At 35.5% G+C, this 14,440-nt stretch overlaps 1 protein-coding gene across 1 annotated transcript in view; it reads left to right on the top strand.

The window, feature by feature from the left end:
* Positions 1-9,627, top strand: part of LOC145660628 (uncharacterized) — a 98,276-nt gene extending 88,649 nt beyond the window's left edge. The window contains exon 3 of the mRNA XM_081725910.1: positions 3,619-9,627. Coding sequence (XP_081582036.1) covers positions 3,619-5,709 — 2,091 coding nt within the window. The 3' untranslated portion in view covers positions 5,710-9,627. The remainder of the gene's footprint in view (positions 1-3,618) is intronic.
* The last annotated feature ends 4,813 nt before the right edge of the window (positions 9,628-14,440 follow it).

Raw genomic sequence — 14,440 nt, 5'->3', positions numbered from 1 at the left:
AACAAACCTACGTTATGCCATAAGTCATTCTTCTCTATCAATCCAGAAAAGATAGTTGACTTGATGAGGAGAATATTTTCAGACGAGTTTCTTCGAAACGGACGTAGTGGTTTGTTTCAGATCCCATTTAATTATCAATCAAGCAACCACTCTTCTCACCAAATACCCGAAGGATTTATTGACGATGATTTTTTCCAGATGATTTTCCCAAAACGGTCCTAATGATTTTCCTCATATTTCATAAAGAATAGAATATTGGAGGCAAATCGAGTATAATTGATTTATAAGGGCAGGTAGTGTTTATTGGGAACGTTATTTATACAGACATAATATTCATTATGTTATTAATTGTCACAACTTAAATTGTGGCAATACATACAGAATTAACATGTAGTACATGATTGAAATGAGATACGCGAATTACACACTTCGCCCCAACAAAGAGCGCAAAGCGCGTAGGCCTGGAGCGAAGTGAGTATACTATTATAACATGAAAATAACAGATTCTATTGATACTAGACATGTACAGTAAAGAACACTTCTGGATGGTACACGTTTGCCGTAAATTTCTATATAGGTGTACCATCCAGAAGTGTCCCTTACTGTACTTACTGTATTCTAGACGTACTGTAAAGTCTGATAACGCATTTTCATGCGTAAAGTATACAGTCCACTTGTAAAAGTTGCATTGTAATGAAAAGTAGTTCATGTTCCTTTCTAAAAAAGAAGTAGAGAAAAGTTAAATTCTGTATGTGGTTTCATAAATGGCGTAGTGCATGTATTGTCATAGGTTGAAATACGATAACCACCCTCTTTGCTGTTATATCCTTCTCTCTTCAAGTTTGTATTTGTAGTGAGAACTTTCAATGACAGCTATAAAGTATCAATTGCCCACTCTTAACACTTTCCACGAAACACCAACACAATATTAATTGTGCCGGGCACTTGATATGTTCTTACTTTGGTATGCTTTAATGTTAGTTCATGTAAGTCACGTATCTATATGCGTAATGGGTTCAGATTTCCTCCGTAAGAATACTTTCAATACAGGGGTGTGAGGTGGAGAGGGTGAAAATAGTACTGTATCGCGAAAATACTAGTAACTTACGTAAGCACGATTGAAGATAAGCCTAGGAGACTTTTGTCTCCAAGACACCGCCTTATGTCATCACTGACTATACCCATTTCTCCCCACCTTGGATTAACCGCTTCGCCCGACACATCATACTTCGTTTTGGAACTGCTTCTTAGACACAACCTATCAACGACAATCACCACCACAATTAATTATGTCGAAATCTTTCCTGAATTGCTCTGTGATACCCAATTTGTTCTAGTCTCGAACAAAAATGATAGTTACCGCTTAGAGTAATGACTTAGTTAGCCGAACTGTTGACAGTGGCACGTGTCCACTCATCTACCCACAAAGAAAGAACCTGCTGTCTACTGTGTTCACTTGAATCCAGAGACAACTCAACTGAACTAAATATGTTAATTATCTGTTGGCTTTAATCAGTGATACTATTTACAAAATGCAAGCAATCGCTGTGTTGCCAACTTCCTTAACATTGCCAGTTTCCTTAACATTACCGACTTCGCCTTTATACCCGATTCACGCCCTATGAATATACTTCAATAAATACTTTACAATTGGCGCGATGGTTCTTTGACTTTGAGATTAACGCCCTTTTCTGTATCGAGGTTGTTTGAGCCACACCTAAACGTGGAATTCGAATCACATAAACTTCTTCCGGAATCGAACTTGGGTCTCCCGCGTAGAAGGAGCCTATGCTAATAATATAATCATGAGGGAACAATCTACAAACTAGTGTATTCCCGAAAAAAAATCATTTCTCTAAAAAATAAATTAAAGTGAAACGACTTTTGGAATCTAATAACTTTGAGCGAAGTTTATAGTAAAGGGCTATAAAAAAACTTTTATATATATATATATATAATGAAAAATTCTGTAATAATTCGTTTTTATAAGAAAAAAATCAGAAGTGATTTTTAATGAAGGAATTATATTTGCAAGATATATTTTTACAATATAGATATTACGTAGACTTTACAAGCATAATGAACATGTAATAACTTGACGTAGTGCTATTTCAATAAAAATTAATTTATAACAAGCTGACAGTATTGAATTTCTAACTAGAGAGATTACATATACTGTAATAGAAGTTTACAACTTATTGTATCTTGCAGTAATAATACTTAAGAATTATTTTAAGCCTGTAATAGCCTGTGCAGCATATACTATATTGCCAAAAATTTCTCACTGATTACTAACGTATAGATATTGTAATGAATCTTAAATGTTTTTTATTGTATGGATTCATGATCCTCATATCTTTATTCTCCCTCAACTTCCTTATTTATAGTCATTAGCACACACAACTTCCAAAAGTGTAAAACATTCTACGAATCTACTACGCAACTCATTTTTAAGATTTTATAAACTCAGTTTACAGTTGGGAAGCAATCCTTGTCGGCATACTTTCAATTGTCTCCTACGCAACTACACAGACTCATAAGGGTTGTAGCCACGTTCATTAGTAGTGTGATTCCTTGTTTCAAAACTCGTTTCATCAAAAGGTGTTGCTATAACATATTTTGTCCTCCAATTTGAACTACAGAACATAACTCATGAAGTTAAGTCAGGATTAGAACTGGTTATTCATCAGGGAAATAAATTCAGACGCATATTCCCGGAACCACGTTTCAGTTGGTAGAAGACCCCATATTATATAGCAATGTTAACATAAATACTAAACATAAATACTACATATGTCTTGTATTACGTATGAACATCACAAGAACATTAGAGCTGTGTGCATTGACTAAGGTATCAGTAGTTGTTGGATCCACCTTAGTGAATACTATCATTGTACTGTTAGTGTAGCGAGTAAATTTTAATTTTAATTAATAAATACTCCATGAAACATTTTATGGAAATGCGTATTTATACCGTAGATCAACAAAATATTGTCTATAGTCAAATGTTTTGCTTATTTGCCATATGCTAAGACTGTAAGAAGACTATATTTATTCTAATTATGTTATAGTTTTACTTAGAAATAATAAAATATATGAAAGGTAATATATTTTTACAATAAATAATATTGTACGCACCTTAAAGATGTTTAGTGAGAAATAGTAAGCTGTATATCTCACTGCTGTTATTCTGCATCTTCAGTTGCGTACTCGAGCAATACTAAGTTATACAGTCATGAAAGAGAATGATAAGCCGAACTCAGGAATCAAGGAAACACTCATTCCAAATATGAAATATAGGACATTATAAGACACGAAAAGAAGTAATCATCGGTTAGGAGAGGTCTAAAGCTATCATTTATATGAAAAATTCTATCTTGGTTGTAAAAATTTCCCTAGGAGTAGAAACAATATAAAAGTGAAGGAGGTATTCTTAAAAGGTGTTCTATAGGAAAGAAATTTTATATATATATAAATGTTGCAAAGTAACGAAACTTTTAAACCAGCGTCAGCTTGTTGCTGACGTTAGTACCTATACTTAAATTTCCTTTTGAAGTATCATTTTCTTTGTCTAGCAACATTTTAAATTAATCGTACTTCCTTTTCTTGATTTTTCAGCCGCCTCCAAAATATCATTATGGGTATGATGTTCAGGACTATGACGGAAGCCATGGACATGCTGAAGTGAGAGAAGGCATTTACACCCAAGGCAAATATTATGTTGATCTTCCTGATGGTACGAAGCAAAGCGTTGCCTACTACGCAGATGATTGGGGTTTCCATCCTCTAATTTCCTACCAGGGGAAGGGTTCAAGCACTCAAATTGCGTTTGGGAAAGAGGCCGTTGACGCTCTTAAGTCAGCACAGCCAGCAGTTTCAGTAGCAACTGCTGCACCAACAATAGTTACCGGTGGGACTGCGAGTACTGTCTCTTCAACACCTTTGGTGGAGACTATAGGAAGCAACGTAGTAGAGGTAGAGAAGCAGGTTATTGTGCCCGTTACCCCAAGACCTACACTCAGGCCAATTGTAGTGGCAGAATTACCTAAATCCACAGCTGTTCAACCTATTGTGAGCACAACACCAAGCCCTATTGTCAGTGTAACACCTTTACATCCAAAGCCAGTGTTCATTTCTTCAACTCCACGACCCACTGTTGTTTCTTCTACTTCAAAGCCAGTGTTCGTTTCTTCAACTCCACAACCCACTGTTGTTTCTTCTACTTTAAAGCCAATCGTTGTCTCTTCAACACTAAGACCAATTGTTGTCTCCTCCACGGTGAGACCATTGTATCTTTCCTCAACATCTAGTCCAAAATCTTTGCTTCTTTCCCAACAACCTCCAATTTCTTCTGTTACTCCAGTTTCTGTCACCCCTGTACCTGTAGTAACAAGTGGTAGTCAAGTTGTCTTTTCTTCTCCAAAAGCAACAGCCACTTCGGTAGGACCTACATTTTTGACTACTCCGAAACCAATAATAGTTACTGGACAGTCCGTAAGCAGCCAATCCTTATTACCAGTATCACATCAGCCAGCTCTCATTACACCAAATCCAATAGTTGCCGCAGCACCTGTACAAAACCCCGCCGTTTTAGTAACTCCTAAGCCTGTGCAGCCAGCATTGTCTGTTCACCCTCCATCAGTTCAGGCAGTATCTGTTCATCCTCCATCAGTACAGGCAGTATCTGTTCATCCTTCATCACTACCAGCAGTGTCTACGCATCCTACTCCACAACCTACAGTTGTCTTTCAGTCTACTCCACAACCTATACGACCTGTTTATATACCCCATTCAACTCCTCAACCATTACAGCAAACAGTAGTTGTACAAACAACACCGCGACCTGTAGTTGTTGCTGAACCACAGAAACAAGTTATAGTAGCAGAAAGGCCAGTTCCTGTTGCAGTTCCGCACCCAGTCCCTGTTGAGGTACCAAAACACATACCAGTGCCTACGCCGGTTCCAGTTGAAGTTACCAAAGTTGTAGAAGTTGAAAAGCCTGTACCTGTGCCGCAACCTGTTCCAGTAGAAGTTACAAAGGTTGTTCAACAACCAGTCGCTGTTCCTCAGCCGGTAGAAGTCACGAAAGTTGTTGAAGTAGAGAAACCTGTAGCGGTTCCACAGCCTTATGCCGTACCACAACCATATGCCGTGCCTTATGCTGTAACAATACGTGAACAAGTTCCCGTGCCCCATCCTGTACCAGTTCCTCATCCAGTTGCTGTGCCTCAACCAGTAGCAGTACCACAACCCTATGCTGTGGCTCAACCAGTAGCCGTTCCACATCCAGTTCCCGTACCCCAACCTGTAGCTGTACCACAACCAATAGCTGTTCCTCACCCGGTTCCATACACCCAGTATGTGGCATATCCAGTTAAAGAATATCATCCTGTATATATTGAGAAACCAGAATCTCCAAAAATAGAAGAAATTGAACTAACAAAGGAAGCATTTTTTAAGACTACAACGAAACCATTATTCAGTGCATCACCTAAACCAGTTTATGGTCCTCCACTTAAACCTATATATGGACCACCGACAAAATATTCTTTTAGGCAACCGCACAAGTATTCTCTGTTTCCACCAAAACTTGGAACGAAACACAAACATCCCTCTGTGGAATACGGATTCAAGCCGATCCTCGTTCCTTCGAAACCAATCCCTGAATATGTCGATCATGTTCTGCATGAACCGTTTAATTGTGAGTAACTTCTATTCTGTGAATAGAGTGATATGTGTGTGAAGTATTATTAATTTAATGATTAAAGAAAACTGTTTTGAAAATATCCCTCTATCTGAGGCGATCTATGACGTGACATGCATCTGTTATAACGTATGATAAACACAAAAGACACAAGGACAAAAACTAAACCTCCAACAATTTATTTGTTGAGTGGCAAGACAAAAAATAAAGTTCAAATGAATTAATTTCTGCATAGTAAGATGTTCATGACAAAAATCTTACTGTATTCATGTGCTTAATGTATACTATGTATAATAAAAATATTTAAACTACTAAAACGTAAAATATTTAAACAGTTAGTTGTAAAATATTTGAAAGAAAATTACAATTTAACATATTCAAATTTCAAGAAAAGAGCACGAATTATATGCGAAATAATATGTGATAAGTTGAAAACTTGCATTGGTAAATTGGTAATACTTTAGAAAATGATTCAGTAATACTAAAATTAGTTTAATCGTTCCTACTAACAGAATACTTGGTTATTACCTCTAATGTTTGAAATATAAATCCATTCTAATTTCTGTTCAATGGGATCCTTAAAGAAAGTGTGCCAACCTATATCTTAGTTGAAACACGTTGCTTTCATGCGATCAACATACTGTAAAATCTCGATAAATCTAATGCAATAGTGAAGTAGGGTTAGCCGAAGTTGAAGATTATTGGGAGAACGTTGTTCCAGCTGTCGTTTTGCCAGAAATGTGATGTGTCATAACCTATCAATTACTAGGGAGGAACAGAAACTGAGGTTGCAAGGCCTATATTTATGGAGTTTTTTATGTTATAGAGGAATGAGAAGTGTGCGGTAATTTTAATACATGGAGTTTGTGTAACGCAGAGTTTCAGTCACTTGCTACCAACGTCGCTAGTTGTATGTAGACACAAATGGCTACTCGTTTGGAAAACTGGTCTCGCGAAGAAGTGCGTTCAGTTATTCGATTTCTGTGGGCGAAACATGCAACTGCGGCTGAAGTTAACCGGCAGCCGGTAGAGGTTTACGGAGAGACTGTAATGTCTAGTCAACATATCGCAGGATGGTATCAAAGTTTGCGGCTGGTAGAGAAAATGTCACCGACGAGAATCGCAATGGCCAACCACTACACTGTTGATGCAGTTTCGCTGGAATATTATCGATCACCCTCTCTACAGCCCGGGCTTTTCCAAGCGACCTTCACCTGTTCCCGCACTTGAACGAGGACCCAGGAGGGCGTTGCTTCGCTTTAGAAGAGAAGCTGAAACATTTTGTGAACAACGTGGCTGAATACGCAAGGACAGAATTTTTATCAGAAAGGAGTCTTCACACTCAACCCACGATGCGACAAGTCCCTCAGTCGGTACGAAGACTATCTCAAAAAATAATATACTTTATGTATCTGCTAATTGTATTGGTTGTATGAAATAATATATACACATTTCACTGTATACTTTGTGACCTTACTTTCTGGTTACCCCTCGTATTGAGTGTATTTTTTTAAAACTTTAATATAAGTTGAGAACATTTAAAACTCACTAAAACTCATAAATTTAATTTACAAGTTGCTTAAAGTACTCACAGAACATAATGTAAAATGTAATATTATATTCATTTTGTTAATATTGTTTTAAATTATCACTTAAAATTATTATTTTTGCATATTATAGTGGTTTATATTGAGAGTTATGTTTTCTCTCACACATGTATGACCAGTGCCAGATTTACGTATAAGCTAAACAAGGTATAGCTTAGGGCCCCACTCGGTAGGAAGAGGGCCAAATTTTAAAGAAGAAAACTGATTGTAATGTAATAACGAAAAACAGCAAACAAGATAAAACGCACATACAAAAATGGTCTTTTGTATTGTAATGTACTACGCTTTGATGAAACAAGTAATAAGGCTCTATTTCTCAACCCCACTTGTAATGAGGCCCCTGTTATCCAGCTCCTCTTATAATGGAACCCCCGTTTCCCAGACCTGCTTGTAATGGGCCCTTGTTACAATTTAGATATACATTTGGTCCATAAATTAACATATAGCACATATTCAAACTTAAAAACGGCGTTATTTTGTCGCTGAAAAGAAAGCTTACGTTAAAGGGCCCCTAAAGCTTGACGTATAAAGGACGCCTTTCAATAACTTACGGTCCCATCAAACTTAAATCCGGCTCTGCGTATGATTGAAACAACACATTTTAAAGGTGAAACGTCAAAGTAATATGAACAACAGTTATTTATATTGGATAAATGTTGTATATGTCATAAGTGAATAGTTAAAGTTGTACTTCGTACTCAAGAGGAACTAAATTCGGATAATATACCCAGGAATTCTGATTGGATATTTTTCAGCGTTTATTTTATCTGCTCTTAGTGCAGATTTGATATCTTTGATATACAACAGTAGTCATTGAGTTATCTAACTCTAGAATTTCCTTCAGTTTTTATTGATCATATGAATTTCCAGTGCAAATCATAACATATTGCAATATATAAAATCATAATCATACCTGTTGTGCTGTATGGTTGTGAAACATGGTCGCTTGCTCTGAGGGAAGGACGCAGACTGAAAGTATTTTAGAATAAAATCCAGAGACCAATATTTTAGGACCCAAGAGGAAAGGGAATGGGAAATGGTGGAAACTTCACAACGAGGAACTGCATAGCTTATGCTGCTTGCCAAATACTGTTAGGGTAATCAAGTATAGGAGACTCAGGTGGGCAGGTCATGTGGCTAGAATAGAAGAAAGTAGGAACGCTTTCAAAGTTTTAACTGGAAGTTCAATCGGAAAACGACCATTAGGAAGAGCTATGCGCAGATGTGAGGGAAATATTAAGATGAATCTCGCAGAAATAGGAATACAAAGTAGAAATTGGATCCAGTTGGCTAAAAACAGAAGTAAATACAGAGTATTTGTGAACGTGGCATTGAACTTCGGGCTTGCATAGGCCACAGAGTTATTTAGTCATTTCCATTACAAATGTGATTATTGCAAGCTTCGAACGCCTTTGAAATGCTGTTAATGAGTACACCAGTAAAATTTCAATAATATATTAAATCTTAAATTAACATACGGTAACTTTATTAGGTCATATGTTATATAAATTTAGTTCATTTGGGATAAAATTTTCACTATTGAACTATCTAGTATTATTATATTATATTTATCAAACTGAATCTTTCTTTTTAAGAGGTAAAAGTACAAAGTAAAGTGAATTTGAATACTTCACCTCCAATAAAGTGTCCAACAAGGTTAGATGTAATATTATTGAAGGAAGCCTTTCATTTTAAGAGCGTTCTCAAATAACTTCTATTATGTTGTGCCATGTTCTGAAGTATTCAAAAAAAAAACTAAAATAAAACTTCTATTTCCACAAAATGAGAACAGAATATTGTTTAACATGTAGATGTTGGACGAAATCATTTGAAGTAATAAGGTGATGGTGGATGATAGTACCACAAACTACAATCTTAAACACACACTAATGTGTCGGATATTGTAATTTGAATCATGCTTCATTTAAAACTACTTTTTTATGTAGTAGAAACAGTTAATACAAATATTCTAATCATACTATGTGATTATTGACGAGTCTCGCAGAAGAAAGACTGAAGGTTTACATGCAAATATTACATGTTACTAAGTTACATGAAAATATTGTAACTCTTATTTACTTTTCATGGATACTCATCTTGTTTATACATCTCATGAAGATGCAATTTAATTTGATACATACTTATTTTGATCAAATTACGATGATAGTGATAAATATGATGGTATATATTTAATATGATGTACTCCATAAATTGTGAAGAATAAAGTGTTCAAAAGTAAATTTGAACTTTCTAGCGTGATGATAGTACATGAATTGGAATGAATCTTAACAGCAACAATCACCAACAAACTGCCAATTTTTTGATCCAGAAAAAAAAAACTCATACCAAATACATATGTGTATCTCCTTGTGGCTAAGGGGTTAGCGTATGCGACTTTGTCGTGAGAGACCAGAGTTCATTCCCGGCAGAAGCTCATATTCGAATCCCATGTTAAGCTGTAGGTACACATCTCCCATAACCACGCTGCTGAAAGGGACACTAAACTCAAAATTAAATTAAATCGAAACCAAATACGTATGTGGCTTAGAATATGTAGAAATCTGAAATTGCTAATAGAGAATGTAAAAGGTCTTTTTTACTCCAAACTTTGTTTTTTGTTTGAGTTGCATACACAAATAATTTTTAAAATGCTATAGAGACAAATCATTTATGAACGTATTTTTTCTGGGATTATCTGCAATATGTATACTAAGTTGCAACCTTGTGACTTCTCACGAGCGAAGTAACGTACTACCAGTAATTGAGGAAAAATTACCAAATATATTTATATATTAATTATACTACTAATAAAAATAATTATTCATAGTTAGTAGTTATTTGCTGATCTTTAACAAAATAATCGAGTTAATTTTTTATGGCAAAAATTGCTTCTAAAAACTTATAGTTTATTTTGTCCGCTTGAAAAATGAAAAATATTATATACATAGTTTATCTTCTGAGATATAAAACCGCACTCTAACATACGATTAAATTAAATTATTGTGTTGGGTATATATGGGTCTTTTTATTTCAGGGGTGGCCAATCGTTTTAGCTTTGAGGGTTAGATTTTATTTTTGAACCACTGTCGACCTGCCCTCTGACTCGTCAGAGGGTATCATGAAACAATGACAATGATCGACACAGATAACTCGGGTATCTCTGACGCCTTACCAGTCGGCTAGTAGACTGTCTTTGACACATTGGTTACCCCTAGTTTATATATTTGCAGACATGGGATTTACTTTAGTACTGCAGGAATGAAGCTGATTAGCAGAAAGCGTTCAGTTTTGTGGAACATGCTTACTTTGACCAGAGTAGTATGTGACATTTATATAAGGTACTTGCGGCAAATAAGACCAGGAAGGAAATAAGGCCCAGTGCAAAATTTCCTATGTTAGAAGAACTATAGGAGAAATCTGGCAATGTTGCAAGCAGCGATTACTCACACAATGCCTGCATGAGAGAGGTCATGTTCCTGTCTCTAATTAGACGGGACGTTATCAGTATTGAATCATCGAGAAGTCAATTTCTTTGTGTTAATATAATTTACGGAGGCAAGATAAATTCATCTTTTTGTATGTAGAATAAAGCTAACTCGAAATATCTTGTATATTTGTGATGATCATTGTGTTTAGTACTTGGGATAGTAGTTACTTCGTTTTAGTCCAAAACATATTTGTAAATAATTATTTATAAAATGGCGAGTATATGGTCGGTAAATAAGGCCACCAAAATCTATTGGCCCTCATTACCCTACAAAACATGTATACGTTGTTAAGTACTTAGAAACTGGCAACTTGAATGTTCGTTAGTTTTTTATTTTTTCTTGGCCAATGCCAGCCTCTGTAGTAGGGCGGTCTAACATGTTCGGGCCTAGTTGTTGACTATGGGGGTTCGCAGGTCCGAGTTCTGCGTTGTGTTTCATAATGTAAATGTCTATTTTTAATGCATGCAAATGACTCATACTACTGTTTTGGGTATATTCTAAGCACATTTTCGTGCGGTACTGTGCGTTCGAGTTATCGTAGTATCCTTGGATCGGTGACATGTGAAGCTGTAAAGGGTGCGCTGTATGGGTATATGACGAATGAATTGGTTTGGTCGACACCAATGATGAAGAATTCATTTGCTACAAGTGTTATCAAGTGTAAACATTGTTGGAACTTAGTGTGAAATCTGTTTCCAATGGTAGTTGGTTTATTATGTGTCAAAGCTTATTGTTTAAAATTCAGTTAGTTGCAACGGCCTAACTAACAACTGCATAACACAAGTGAGATTGCCTATATCCTTATTATTTCATATCCATATTGTTACTAAATATCGTTTTATTATTAGTACTTGAAGTGGTGTAAAAATGTTAGATGTTAATTGAGTTCTAGTGATCTCTCAGGTCGTAAAATTTTACTTTTCAAATAGTGGACCTTATTTACCTATCGTGCGAGCAATAAGGCCATTTTATATGTTTCTTTTTCAATTCGTTTTTCATACATTTAGCTCAATGTTTAAGTTAAAGTAAATATACCATAAGATAGATAAATCATTGACAAACAAAATGCATATCAATTTGTGTCTATTACGTTATAAGTATTTACGTAATAAAGCAATTTTTCTTAGGTGGTCCTTATTTGCCGCAAGTACCCCACAACAGTATTTACATGATTGAGGTTCCTAGTATCAAAATCCGCCACATCCATTTCGTTTAGTTTCGAGTAATCTCGCAAAACGGGCAGTGAAACTTCATATACACGCGTACAAAGTCCAATATTTGAACTATTTTTTTCTAGAATGAAGTATTAAACTTTAATCAAAATTCTGTTTCAATCGAATTCCTTTAGATCATATATATAACAAGTGGTATATAACTCAATTTCGGTTAAAAAAAATGGATTGGGCGGATTTTGATACTATGCGCTTCATGTGTTTGCTAAGTGTATTTTAGAGAAAATTATATATTTTAAAAGCAGAATAATGTTTTGAGATAAGTTACTTTGCTACAGTTATTTCGAGAAGTTGTATTTTCGTTATTTATATTCTCCCAAGTCATCACAACAAATGGCAAAACAACCTACGAGACCAGTGCAAACCACGAATACTAAAAATTATACAAATAAATATAATCCTGTGTAAATATTGATTGTTCAGACAAGTGCTTAAATAAGAGGAACTATGAAATCAAGAATAGAACTTAGTGCTCACAGAAGAAGTTTGTGTTATCAAGAGAACTTAGGTACTCAATGTTAAAGCTTAGATATGAAAGAAACACCTTGGTGCTACCAAGAAGAGCTAAGTGTTCAAGATTAGAGCTTAGTGCTTAGAGAAGAAGCTGCTACCAAGAGGAGCTAGATGCTCAAGATTAGAACTCAGTTCTCAACAGAGAAAAGGCATGGTGCTCATAAGAGGAATTTAGTGTTCAGGAAAGGAGGTAAGGGCTCAGACATACAGCTTAGTGCTTTAAATTGATGTGCATATATAGTGGTAACTGTTTTCAAATTGTAAAAAATTGAAGTGTTGGGATGAAGCTGAATGAAAGTGTTCAGGTATATGCTTAGATTGATCAAAGGTTATCAAAAGTAGTCCGTGATTTTCTTTATATATACACAATTTATATATATAAAGATGTCCCAAAAGCACAATAATGTTTTGGGATAACTTACTTCCCATATTATGTATTTCCCTACTATTATTTCGAGAAATTGTTTTAATATCTGAGTTCTCCCCCATATATCTCAACAAATACCAGTTACGACAAAACACTGTCTCTTATTTGAAAACTTGAAAAATTAATTTACCCATTATCTAAAATTTTATTAACAAGAATAATCAAATTTCATGAACACGTTTAAGTAAGTTTCATGGCAAAGTTTATAGCTACGTAAAGAGCATGTGAGTTATCGTTAAGAAGCGACAAATAATAATCTCCCATTAAACAGTGTATTTTGTTACCTATACAGTAAATAAATAAATAAAAATTTCTTCCCGCAAAATAAAAACTATCATTTATTATTGCTAACGAACGGCATGCCTTAGCGGGACCAAAGTTCATTTTTTCTATTTTCTCAAAAACTACACATGAAAATTTACTCCTCAACTATGTTTTCTTGTTCATCTTGGTGGGATATACTGACTAACATATGTTTTTTATTCCGACAATATTGGAGTTAAATTAAAATATAAGACTTGATAATATGTGTTAGCTATATTTCATTAGCCATACAATGTACTGTCATCTTGATAGTGTTGTAGTAAATAACGTGATGAGGGTATATTTCGTTATAATTTCACATAAATTAGTGGCATGGTTCTCGTACATCTTCTTTCTCTCCTTAATCATAGATTCGTGGGCAACATGGAATAAAATTATCCTCTCCTTTGGGAGAGCTGTTTTATGCTTTGATAAGGTCTCCTCTTCGTAACTGCATCTAGATATTCTATCCTTGGTCTTCCAACTCCTGGTTTTCTTTCTGCCTTTCCCTCTGTCAGCACGGTGATCCAATCGGAGTGCTGAATAATATGGCCAAGCATGCTATTTCTTCTTTTCCCTATTATCTTCATGATCTGTCGTCCTTCATTAGCTTCCTTTAGTACGTCTTCATTCCTTTTCCTTTCGGCCCACGACATGCGCAACATTCTGTTCCAACACCACATTTCAAATGCTTCCAGCTTGGATTTCAGCTTTTCTCAACGTTCACGTTTCTGATCCGAAAGCGCCACGCTCCATACCAGAGTCTTGATAAATCGTTTTAAACGTCCAACAAGACATTTCTTGATGTTAGCAGTTCTCTTTTTCTATTGAATGTTTGTTTAGCCTGCGCTGTTTTGGAACTTACATTTTTTGACTTCTCCCGTTCGAGGATATTAGACTTCCTAAATAGGGGAACGTCTTCTCTCTCGTATTTTCTCTCGCTCTAGTCATACATTTGTCCCTTTTGTACCTTCCTGTCCTGCTCTTGTGCACATTATCACGTTGGTTTTCTTTTTATTTATATTCATTTTGCATGTTTTTTTTTCAGTTGATCAAATCCTTTTCGTTCTCCGCAATCAGTGCTATGTCATCAGAGGAACCTTATTGTGCTGAAAACCTGTTTATTTACTGTTACGCCTTTCTTGTTTTTATCAAAGAACTCTTTC

This window comes from Thermobia domestica, chromosome 9 (assembly GCF_964235325.1).
Source record: "Thermobia domestica chromosome 9, izTheDome1.hap1.1, whole genome shotgun sequence".
NCBI classification, from domain to species: domain Eukaryota; kingdom Metazoa; phylum Arthropoda; class Insecta; order Zygentoma; family Lepismatidae; genus Thermobia; species Thermobia domestica.
Note: the sequence above shows the minus strand (reverse complement) of the source record. Positions and strands in the feature narration are given on the sequence as shown.